Consider the following 13,519-nt stretch of genomic DNA (forward strand, 5'->3'; position numbering starts at 1 on the left):
TTAGCCTCCGGTTCGATAATTCATTGAACTGCCGACAACGACCAGCAGAACTACTCGACCAGCACCTTTCTATAGGTATACTAAGTTGCTCCCAGCAACCAGTTGCAATGTATGTACTTTTATACGCACGTTTCTCGTCACCCCGCCACGCCGCGCCGCGCCGCCGTCTCTCATGCATTATGATATACGGAATCGTGGTCGTGGCGGGTTTGTTTACATTCTAAATACATAATATACGATTCGATTCGATCCTCTCGGCTAGGTTGGGTCCTGGCACTGGGTTTTGATAAATGACTTTGGAAGATTATGCGCGCCGAGTCTGAAATTTATAAGTACCTATACGCGGAGATTTAATGAGGAATTTACGTCTCTATAATACTACGTGAGTACACAATACACATTCGAGGAATAAAAGGCTGAATATTATAAAAAGTTGGATTAAAAGTTGGAATTATTTTTCAATTTTGGAATGTAATCTTTCAAATTGATTTTTCAGTGAGATTAATAAAGTTGAATTAGCAAGACAATCATTTTAAAGAGAGGACTTAATTTCAATTTTTTCATCATCATTCTAGTCCTGAAACATTTTTCTAAAAGTGAATGGATTTCAATAATCAGAAAAATCGTTTTTAGGTAATCGTTTTTAAAATTTGCTAACCTGGAAAATTTTTGAAAATTAAAACATACTAAAGCAGCTGTTTTAAGGGCGATTTTTACATTTTTTCATGAAGTTCAAACTTTTTCAGTAAGATGAACCAGTGTGAATATTTGAATAATTCTTCCGATTAAACTCCCATACATCAACAAATTACTAGTTATTAAAACCATTCCGAAGCCTCTAGCGATTTTTAAATTTTTTCCAATTTATCATTTTAGAACGGCTAAAAATGAACTTCAGAATTAATAACTCTGGTCGGTGCTTATTGAACACCCTCTCAAACGTTTTAGGTGGTTACCATGAAATTCCAGGAGTGTCAGTTCAATGACCTTAAAAAGCCAAACATGAATGAAGATGACCTTGAGAAGCCAGACGGACGGGTCAATGACCTCAAGAAGCCAGAAATGAAAACAGACGACCTTGCGAGGCCAGAGAGGGGTCAATGACCCTAAGAGGCCAGGCATGCCAGACATATACTACATTGAGAAGCCAGACAGACGAGTTAATGACCTTAAGAAGCCGGACAGGAAGCCAGAAGATCTTTGAGGAGTCCGACTGACGGATCAATGACCTAAAGAGACCCGACATAGAGACATATACGACCTTGAAAAGCCAGACAGATGGGTCAATGACCTTAATAGGCCCGACAGACTACCCAAGGAAGCTAGACAGGTAGGTCAGTGACCGTGAGAGTTCAGGCACTCGGGTCAATGACCTTAATATGCCAGACAGACACACAGAGTACCTTGAAAAAGCAGAGTGAGAAGTCAATGAGCTGAAAATCTCGTCAGGACGATCAAACCACACCAGACCTGATCAGATCGAATTGTCAAGCAGCGTAAAAGCTCTCAGCATAGAGCTCAGGCTTGTACTGGACCATTTAAATCGACATAATGTCAATAATTTTTTTCTAGAAGCTTAGTTTTTGATGTTTTGTCAAAAACTTTTTGAAATAAACTTTTGAAAAATTTGTAAACGAGTTTTATAAAAATCATAAAAATTGATCTGGAGGCGGAAGAAAGCATTCTACAAAAAAATGAAGTTCGAGGAAAATTGTAGAGAATTAAATTTCCAATCGACATGATGCCATTAGTTTTTTTCTAGGATGCTTAGTTTTTGATTTTTTGACAAAAAACTAAAACTTCACGAAATGTGAAAATTTTATTTTGAATTTTTGCAAATTTGCAAGCTGTCTTTTGCCCATCCCGTAGAAAATGTTATTATTTGAGCAAACTTTGATGTGTTTTTTCTCAGCTTTTTCCCATTGCTTACATCAGATCCAAGTTGAAAACAGTCCTCAAAATTAGATAAAAACTGAAAGAAGCTTATAAAAGAGAAGACACTTTTAATAAAATTGGAAATGAATTTTTTCCAAGTCACTTTTCAAGATCGTAAACACTTTTTTTGAATGAAAAACGAATAGTGGACTTTGTTGTTCTCGTCGAGACACATTCAAAAACATCCATACCTCAATTTTGAAAAATTCTAAAAGATTTATCTTGAAAAACAAATTTTAAAACTTAGGGAGAGTACAAAAAATCATTCAAATATCCCTAGATCATGCGAAATTTACCATTCGGAGTACAACATGAAATCCATTATGTGCTTGAATGATGGTGCGATACCTTATTTAATGCATTTTTTCATATCATCAACGATAATCAAATTCAAACCCTTCCACGAAGCAAAAAGAAAAAAAAATGACTCACTTATCCCTTTGGAGGTTCTCTAGGTTTTCGGGTTAGAAAATTGAAGTGCCTTAATGAGTGTGATAGGGTACCTCGCCCAATTGGCCAAACCACAAAAAAGTCGAGCTTTTGATGAAAAGTTTTATAGGAAAATGAAAGTTTCCAAAAAACACAAATGTGACATTTCCTTAAAAAAAATTGAATGTATGCAGAATTTTTTTTGAAAAAATGAACCAAAAACATGTGTCAAAAACATTGAACAAAAGCACTCTTTCAAAAAATGAAATAAAAATTGAATTGGAAAAAAATAAAAAACAAGGTTGAAAAAAAGTCATCTGGCAGTTCACAAATTCAGCGAGAATCAAATCTTGCTGGCAAAAATGCCTTTGTTTAAAGCATGAAGAGAAGAAAAATCTATGTCGCTAAGAGAGGATTTTTTATCAAGTCATAAAATCTTTTAGGAAATTGAGCCGAAATATGGGACAAAATTTAGCGAAATTGCGAGCTTTCTCGCAGGAGGTAACTAATTATAAAAACATTTTCGCCTTTATTCACGAGATGTAGCATAGAATTTTCTTTCATTTTGGGAAAAAATGAGTATTTTATCACTTATTGGAGTATAGGAATATGAAGATGAAGATGAAGAGAAATAGTGAACAAAAACACAAATCCACAGCGTAAACGAAATGAAAGACTGAACTCGTAGATGAATTTGGATTTTTATTTAGTATTTTCACCATTTCTCTTCATCTTCATCTTCATATTCCTATACTCCAATAAGTGATAAAATACTCATTTTTTCCCAAAATGAAAGAAAATTCTATGCTACATCTCGTGAATAAAGGCGAAAATGTTTTTATAATTAGTTACCTCCTGCGAGAAAGCTCGCAATTTCGCTAAATTTTGTCCCATATTTCGGCTCAATTTCCTAAAAGATTTTATGACTTGATAAAAAATCCTCTCTTAGCGACATAGATTTTTCTTCTCTTCATGCTTTAAACAAAGGCATTTTTGCCAGCAAGATTTGATTCTCGCTGAATTTGTGAACTGCCAGATGACTTTTTTTCAACCTTGTTTTTTTATTTTTTTCCAATTCAATTTTTATTTCATTTTTTGAAAGAGTGCTTTTGTTCAATGTTTTTGACACATGTTTTTGGTTCATTTTTTCAAAAAAAATTCTGCATACATTCAATTTTTTTTTAGGAAATGTCACATTTGTGTTTTTTGGAAACTTTCATTTTCCTATAAAACTTTTCATCAAAAGCTCGACTTTTTTGTGGTTTGGCCAATTGGGCGAGGTACCCTATCACACTCATTAAGGCACTTCAATTTTCCAACCCGAAAACCTAGAGAACCTCCAAAGGGTTAATATTCTGCTTTCTCATTCTAATGATGAAAAGGACAAACTCACCTAAAACAAAAACAAGAAATAAAATGAAGAATTAATCATCTACGAGTATTGATACGCACATTTTACCTAATATTACCATAAAATATAATGATGATGGTCTAAATTAAAATATGAAAAATTTGTGCCTGCTCAGAAGGGGAGGGGTGTTGGTGGTACTGAAGAGTTGAATTGAAGAGCTCTATTTCAAAGTGGGTTAAGTCATTTTTAAAAAATGCACGTTTTACGGAGATTTTTACTTCAAAAGTGGGTCAAGTCGTCGATTTTTCAAAATAATTTTTTCTACAAGCAATTGTTCTATGTCCAAAGAAAGGAAAGGTGCACCGACCTTTCGAAACAGAACAAATTTTAGCAACAAAAATTTTAAACACATTTTTTGGGAGAAAAAATGACTTACCCCACTTTGCAATAGAGCTCTTCAATTAATAAAATAAGAGTTTTAATATTGAAATTTTAGAACTCATCTTTTCAAACTTTACTTACTGATTTTAAATATCCACTTCTTTTCTCTTCGCTTAAAATTCAACAAGTTTACAATTCGACTCTTTCGCCAAAAATCGCAACTACACAGATAAAATCTTGAGGCTCACTCTCCCTCGTCCTCGCAGGTCCAGACCAAAAGTCATCGAAAGAAACTCATAAGAAATTGAGATAGGCTTAGATCAGAGAACCAACTTTACTTTTCATTTTAGCTTGATTATCCACCATGACAATGACGAAAAACACAGAGAAAAAAAATCCAAATAATGCAGATCAAAACACTACCATACGCATTGGATTTACATTTTTCATCACTTTTGAATGTAATATCGTCCCATTTGAATTACGTTACTGAAATAAACTCATACGAATCTTACATACGACCTTCTAAAAAAAGTAATAAAAATCTTTCACATATTAAAAATTCCACGACTGACGACGGCGCGGCGTTGACCACTTCAATATAATTCTATGTACAATTCTGTTTTCGCATAATATGGGTTATGACGATCTGCGTAGTACGTACTCGTACATATCGTCGACCAAGTAGACGAGCATCTCTCGACAAAAATACATAGGTATTTTTTTTATTATGTACAAACAGTTATAGTACGCAGGTTTATTGACTATACAGATTCTGCGAGATCAGCCAAGCGTGTCATAAAATCATAAAACGGTTTCAACTTATAGCACCAATAACGTAACTGATAAGTCACTCGAAGCCACAAAAAAAAATTAAAACCGCATCGCGTTTAAACGGAGATAATCATGCTTGTGTCTTATTCTCTGGTACATTCGTGAATATTAGACAAGGTGCACAACCGACTTGTCGATACAGAATTTTCTTCACATCTGTCTAGTATAAGTTAGATATACCTATCTATATTTACAATATTAAATCCTCAAATTAATCGTATTCTTTTTTCTTTTATTTTCACAGCAACCACGACAACGACAACTTCATCTGCATCACCTTTGCCAAAATCTGCATCCGGTAACGGCACCGAGAATGGCCGAGCTCGAGCTATGAACTACACGTTATCTTTTCAAGACGCTATGCGAAGTAATGGCCTAAAGGTACCCGGGATGGATTTCAAAGAGCACAGCATCGATGACGTTTCAATGGATGAGATGAACGACGATAGTAATCTAAACTATACCAGTCTGATGAGCAATTTTCACAACATGATGAATGTATTGCCCATGGTTAAAAATACCACCGCTAGTACTTGCACCGACAACAACAAGACTTATAAAATAGGCGAAAAATTCAATAAAGGCTGTAACGAAACTTGCCAGTGCGTAAAACCCAACGAAATTATGTGCGGTACGATTTGCAAACCACCGTATCAAGTTAAAGGTCGTAATAAGGATCCGTCTTGTATTGAGGTTCCAGTGGATGGTAATTCTTGCTGCGTCCTGCTCAACTGTCCTGCTATTCAAGATCTCGGTGAGTTTCTTTACTACTTTTAGAAAACTTTTCACTTCGAATGATCTCCACCTTCTCTCGAATGTATTTACATGTATCATAAAAAGTCACACACACAAAGTGATTCCTTTTCACTCGTCCATCTCAGCTTCTCGTGACTTTTAAACCTGCCAGCCGGTAATTTCGCTAAATACCTCTCGAATCTGCAGGTAAAAGGAGAAAACACCTCGAAAACGAAAAAAAAACCTCGCACGCCGATATTACCATCAAACCGTCGCAATTATCATGTATCGTGCATTAAAAACCTAATTAAAATAAACTCTCGTGTATCGTTTAGTCTTTCAAATGTGCGGCATCACTATCCAGCAACATGCGAGGAAAAAAAGCGCGAATCGCGCGTACGACGTCCGTCGTGTTCTGGCATTTTTATACCGTCCTAATTTTCAAATCGTGCACCTTCGGGCAATGGTTTTACTCTATGTCACAGGATCACCGCAGCAGTATAATACATACACAATTCGTATACCTACAAATTCTACTATACTTAAACACACCACTGACCACTTTATGCCCAATTTATATTGACGTCTCACGTGGTCTCGTGCTCTTTCACGTTGTACATACATTGAATTGGTGGCTAGGTCCCGAAATTTTCCAAGCAATTTAAATGCTGGCTGGTCACTTTCGCCCAAATCGAGAGCTCGAGACTATATAAAGGTGCTACATTCAAAATCCCATAAACCTCTTCTTTACATCGTTCGTTTACTGGTCACCATTGGCACAATGTACTTTGCTCTTTCACATGTTCGTTGATTAAATTGCTCCTCTTCTGTTCCGTTGTGTGCATGATGCTGTGCGAATGTAGCGCGAGAACACAATAATGTAATTATAAAGAGTACGTACGCGTACGAGCGACGCACGTAATACATAACGTGGTCGTCGCGATGCCCCGCACAGCCAAACTCTCAGCTCTTGCATATACGTTAATTTAAAAAAAGAAAAAAAACTCATGGGCTGTTGAGTAGTGAGTACTCTATGCCTCTATGGAAGTACATCTAATTGTAACATATATGTACTACATCACATCAGTACACAAGGTAGGTAGCCAGGTACTTCAGACCAACAGTGCAATACACGTCGAAAACTATTTTCAAACATCATAACATAAATAGGTATAGAACCATCTCTTTGTCCACCTATTAGCACAAATATACACAAGTCATCATTTCATTTTTAGACTCATGTAGCCTGGTTTACACGAAGTCCAACATAAAGTAGCAATATTGTCTTTCGCAATGCTTCTCCTCCCCTCGTACTCTTTTTTCCTCTCGTAATATCTACCTACTATTTAGAAAACAAAATTACTCCTAATTCACTATATGCGTACAAGAGAGTGTACCTGAGCGACTTGCTCGTAAGTACATGTCATATGTACCTACTAATTATTTTTTTCAAAACAATCGAAGTTTTTCTCCGAGCAATCAGATTATAGGCTACTTATGCGTACACCGACTTTCTTTATAAAAGTACACACGTGCCATATTCTAGTACATTTTCAAGTATGGTAGGAATGGTTTCTCGATTTGATGTTGATTTCCTTAATTAAAATATCATTATTGTAATGATCGAATGAATCGTGAAAAAATTAAAAAAGTTCACGATCGTGAGTTTTTTTTCAATTTTTTACTAGGAATGTTATTCGTATGCCAATTTCTCTGATTTTCCGACCATTTCCTGCAATTTTGTCTTGTATGCACTTTTCTGTTATCTTTGCAACGTTTTTTCAACATTTTAGCATCATTGCATCGTATTTTTCGTTATTTATAATTATTGTGTTGAATTTTCTATGGGTGCCATTTATCGGCACGACAGATTAAATGATTTGAACGACCAAAAAAAAGTGTTTTGCACGACAGATGCTAACGTCCAAAACTGAACGACGACATAACGATAAAAGCGACGAATTTATTCACAAAACTGAAATTGAAGGGTTCAGTTCCAAGTCGGCCTAAGTCCATTTTTTCCGTTTCGAGAAAAACGCAAATAACTGTTTTTCTCGCCCTTCCGCTTCAATAATAAATGATGTGATTATATGGTTGTGAAGCTTGATCTTTCTGCTTTAAAGTACCGTATTGGTATTTTTTTAATTTTGCATATTTTCAGCTCCAGAGCACGTCAAAGAGTCAGAAAAAGTGGACTTAGGCCACTTTGGAATTATCTGATGTTAAAAATTTCGAAAAAGAGCTGAAAAAATGCGTTTTTTCAAAAAAAAATTCACGAATCATTAATTTAATACATTTCTGAAACAATTTCATTCAAAGCACCTATTTGTACATACCATGATGAATAATACATGTGAAAACGCCTTCACTCGAAAATCGTTGAAAAACTTCTGAAAAACCGCATTTGTATACAAATATTCGTAAAAAATGTATGATTTAGGCCACTTTGGAATAATCAGTTTTTTTTTGGAGCCGGAAAAACAGCGCTACTGAGCGAAAAAAGTAACGCCAGGGGTTGGGACAAGGTGGTAAAGGTGTCAACCGACCTGTACCACCAGATGGCGCTGCTAACTCAAAAATGATAAAAATGGACTTAGGCCGACTTGGAACTGAACCCTTCAATTCTAAAAAACGATTGGTGATGGTTTCAAACTGATCTAAAGCCTCCCCCTCCAGTGGATTTTTCAATAAAAACTTCCTAAAGCTAAAAAAAAAAAAAAAAAAAGGTAAAAATGAAATTCAGCACTTATAAAGGCACATTGGGTACATTATCTTAAAATTTTTTTGAACCGGTTCAAATCCAAAATTTTCTCCAACGATTATTTTTTTTTAAATTGGAAAATTAAAAAACAAGATGAGAGGCACTAGGAGCCCTTAAAGTAGCTTTTATTCACACTTGAGAATTTTTTTTTTGCAACTTTTGTTGGCTTCCACCCCCTTTATAGTTGTTACTGTTCTTTTTTTTTTTGAAAAACAAAAAACGCTGAAATGTGTATCTATTTTCCAATAAAATTGAACATACTCGGGAGAGGGGGGTGGTAGTGCTAAAACTCTAAACTTCAAAATAAGTTCAGCCACATTGTGCTACTTTGATATGAAATTGTTTTGAATTTTGATTAAAATTCCTATTTGGTAATTAGGTACTGTACCTTGTAAGTAAAAAATGGGATTAAAAACTGTTTTCGCTGCAATTTTTTTCAAATTTTTTAAATCTAGCATTCAATTATATTTTTGTGGCAAAAAGGCAAACTTTCAGATTGAAAATTTAATTTTGAGTTTTAAAAATTTTAATCAGATAAATACTCACCAATTTCGAATCACTAACTCTGCAAAAAGACTCTCTCCAACATTATTCACAAATACAACAAATACAGCCCCATTCATGTTCACTAATTCAAAAGACAGGTGAAAAATTTTCGTTGTCGGGCAATTGAAATAATTTCGTCGGGCTTTCCCATGTTCGTCGTGCATTCCTTTTCTCCCGGCGTGAATTTTCTATGCTTGTCGTTCAATGCTGTCGTTTTAATGACCAACGATTTCGTCGTGGGATTTTTCTGTCGTGCAATTCACTTATTCTGTCGTTCAATTATAGTTTTCCCATTTTCTATTAAGATATGATTTTCAAAAATTTTGCACATGTTATTTTGTACTATGGGCTGTATTTGTTAAATTTCATCAATTTTTGCTTCATCAGGGAGTCTAAACAAATTTTCAAAATAAAAAATTAGGACTTTTAGCAAGACATTCACAAGATCATTTTTCGAGCACTTATGGAATTTTTTCAAGTGTGGAGGGGGTGTCAAAATTTACATTCAAGCTAAAAAATATTTGCTTTTCTGATGTCTTCAAACACCTTATAATTTTATTTGAACAAAATAGACGCCAAAAATATAACATTTCACTTCAATTTTTTGTTTTATTTTCTTCTCATCAATTCAAAAAATTGATGAATATCGCATCATGTTCGCTTAAAATCAAAAACTCGAATTCTTCAATTTCGATTGTAAATACTTCATATTATTATTTTGCTTCAAAATTTTGAAAATCAAATCGTTATTTTTTGTTGAAAAATTGAAAATGGATAAAGAAAAGCAAATGGACCCGAGCAAAACGAGGGTAAAAGTTCTCGAAAATTATGTAGTATTCCAGGAGGCATAAAAACAATAGAATTCGAATGATTATTTTTTTTTTGGAAAATCCAAAATTACAAAAGAAAAGCAAACGGACTCGAGCTAAGCGAAGGCAAAAGCTCTCGAAAATCAGTTCTTCAAGAGGTATAAAAAACGATGTTTTTGAGTAATGAGTTTACTCATACAAAGTTTATTACATAACTATTTTGTTTCAAAATTTTGAAATTCGAATTATGATTTTTTTTTAAACATTCAAAATTGAAAAAAGAAAAGCAAACGGACCAGAGCGAAACGAGGGCAAAAGATTCCGAAAATTAGTATTTTGAGGGGTATGAAAACGATGTATTTTTGTGTGATTCTCATATATGAACAAGTTCATTATTTTTGTTTCAAAATTTCAAAGAAAATTCAAATGATGACCATTTTTTAAAAAATTCAAAATTGAAAAAAAAAGCAAACAAACCCGAGTAAATTGAGACCAAAAGCTTTCAAAAATGCAATCATGTTTCGAGAAATAAAAACAAGAAGTTTCTTTAACTTTATGAAGAGAGGAGTTTATTTTTCTAATTCAAACTTTGAACATCTCTTGAATTAGAACAATAAGTTTTCTATGTAGAAAAAGAAGAGCAAAAATGTGTAATTCAAAAATCTAAAAAAGTCGACAAATGAGCCCTTTCTTCAAAATTTGTTCAAAATTCTGGAAAAAATTTAAAATTTGAAAATGTCTTATTGAAAAAAAGTAGGACTTTAGTAGGATTAGGAGGACCTGTTAGACACCTTGTTTATTTCCAAAAACTTTTGAGTAAATTTTTCAAGATTTTAAAAAATTTTTAAAAATTGTTGCATTAAATGTATCAAAAAATTAGGAATTTCTACAAAAAAAAAAAACTGTTTTTTTGAATGGTTTTTCAAATTTTTGACCAAAATTCAATAGGTATGATGAATCAAAACGAATGAAATGATACTCAAGATTTCTTCCCGTTGATCCCATTTGGCCATATTCTCATTTTCCTATGGAGATATCTCATAACTCATAAGTCATAATCATAATTTGTAGGTATTTCCGTATTTTCAAAAGAAATTGCCAAAAGAAAAACAACACAAAAAAATCATAATTTTTGAAATTATTTGTTCAAAAACGTTAGTACTAAATCGATTCTTCATGAAATTTTCCGCCCGAATCAAGTTCTCAAAAAAACAACAAATGAAAATTTATTCCTCAAAATGACAAGCTTTTTTACAATTTTTTTCCTCGAGTTTTCCTTCTTCCATAAGATTGAAATGACTTTTTCATCACTCTTGAAAAAATATAATGAATAAAGTTCGACATTTGTGATTTCAGGAATAGTAGGTAGTAGGTGTAGGTACTAGGTAGGTACTTGATAATGATGTTTTTTTCAGCTGTTTGAGGGCTTGAGTTTGGTGGGAATTGTAATTTTCGCGATGTTTCTTTTAATCTTGGTTGCTCTATATTTTTTAATAATTTTCATGCGAATTTATCCAATTTTTCATTTTATTTGTTTTGTTGCTTTTTCGGGACACCTTATCCGATTTTTATTATATTTTTCATCTATACTCTTTCTTTCTCAATTTTCAACGAAACTCTTTAATTAAATCAATTTTTCATTGTTTTCTGAGATATTTATGACAAAATATGGCGTTTTGTGATGATTTTTTTCAAATCGTCATTTCTTGATCAATTTTTCGTAATATTTTACGCATTTTCATTCCATTTTCAATCATTTTCATGCAATTTCTGAAATTTTTTTCATTAATTAGAGATATTTTTGTATCATTTCAATGAGTTGTGATCATATTTCATTAAAATTTTTTCTCGCTGGTGAATCATTCTTATGTCAACTTATACTCAACTAATTTCCTGAAAATTTCAAGCAACTCAGTTCACGGTACTTCTCAAAACTTAGGTACAATTTTGTAAATTTTATGCATTTTTGAACAATTTTCATGTAAAATCTGCAAATTTTTGAGCACCTAGTTTTTTTGAAAATTTCGTGATACATATGTATTTATTTACTTTGATGAGAATAATCCCATGTCATTTTCATACGAATATCGGTTGAAAAGACACATGCTCCCTCCATTTCATCTTTGAATCCTACAAGTAATAATATACTTACATCGTGATATCAAACACTACTTTTGAAATGAATCACTTTCGAAATATCCATCTCAGCTACTAAACCCATTAAAACGCTTCCTTTTCTAATCACCAATTCTAAATCCTATTTGACCAATTATACCATCAGACTTAATTGAGTTAACGCGACCGGTATACATAGTTTGCAATTATGACCGGTCACCAGTCGCTGTGAGCACAATACACGTAATTTCTACGCACATATCTGCCAGCCAGAATACCACAGTTTTCAATCTATAATGGTATGTGTATTAGAAGAGCTTCGGTAATGGCATTCACATATACCTACTTATACATACACAATGTTTACATTATATTTCGGCGAAAAAGAATGAGTATATAGGTACCTAGTTTATGTATCTATAGCAAGAGCAACGCTTCAAGAACCAGTCTCTTGTAATGAGAAAAACGCCAATAATAATGAAAGAAGATTCGCCAAAGGCATTTTTTGTAGAATCTTCATTGAAAAATCTGCGTTCGTTTATTATACTCGACTAAGAGCGATCTACAAAATATTCGATCGTTATTGTAATCAACGATAATTTATGAATTTACTTGTCTACGAGTAGGTACTTGTTGCTCATCACAATATTCAAGGTTAATTTGAAATTATTATCAAGGACACCTTTGTATACAGAGGGATGTTTGAAAGATATTTGATTTTTTTTTTCAAAAAAAAACCTATCTCCTTCTATTTTTATCGAATACGTGGGCTTTTCATCTACAATGTATTCGTATACGTATTGTAGGTACTCGTATATGATTTTTCACAAAGTCACGCTGAGCCTCGATTACTTAATCGAGCTCTGACCCGAGAAATCTCTTTATATTACATAAGTAATTACTATACGCGCGTGGTGTTTTTTTCTCTTCTCTTTTTGTTTTGAGTCGTTGAAATATCAAAATAAAAACGCACGCGTACGGTGTAATTAACAATTACTATCGCATAATCCGCGTCATATTTCAGCCAACTTCCTAGATATAGCCTCTCTATAAACAAACTAAATATTTACGACATAAAATTTCGTCTCGAGACGCCTTTCATCGTGCCCGATAAATCCGCCATTACATCGTCGGCGTGGCGTGGATAATTCGGCGGAAATATTATTTTTTCCATCTTTAGATGAATACTCATACTCGCATATACCTATGAGTAGTATTTAGTAGGTCATACTCGTATCTCTCGTATATAGCAATTCATTTCTCGAATAGGTAGGTACTCTTGGTATCTACTCGTATATTCTGGACAAGTAAGTATACGAGTGACCCTATGGTCGTCTACGATGAAGACTTGGTCCTCTTATCTGACACGTTTCATCTCGAAAATAATAATGGTAATGGTCGATTCTTAATTATCTCTTTATGACTACTATGTCACCCGAATATCAAGATATAGCACGGACTGTACGGTTCTCATTTTTTTCGTCTCCTGCGGCATCTTGATCACGGTGAAGATGATCAGCATCAGCATAATCTAGTCGAATCAAACCGCTAACTCATCCGTTATATTGTTGAAAAATGCTTACCTACGTGCTTATCGGCAAATCACTACTCGTGAAATTTTTC

General features: G+C 33.7%; 1 protein-coding gene across 2 annotated transcripts in view; it reads left to right on the plus strand.

The window, feature by feature from the left end:
- Window positions 1-13,519, plus strand: part of sas (stranded at second) — an 81,671-nt gene that overhangs the window by 54,085 nt on the left and 14,067 nt on the right. For both annotated transcript variants that reach the window (XM_065366112.1, XM_065366111.1), the window contains exon 2: window positions 5,175-5,684. In XM_065366112.1, the coding sequence (XP_065222184.1) occupies window positions 5,175-5,684 (510 nt within the window). The remainder of the gene's footprint in view (window positions 1-5,174; window positions 5,685-13,519) is intronic.

Source organism: Planococcus citri, chromosome 5 (assembly GCF_950023065.1).
Source record: "Planococcus citri chromosome 5, ihPlaCitr1.1, whole genome shotgun sequence".
In the NCBI taxonomy this organism is placed as follows: Eukaryota; Metazoa; Arthropoda; class Insecta; order Hemiptera; family Pseudococcidae; genus Planococcus; species Planococcus citri.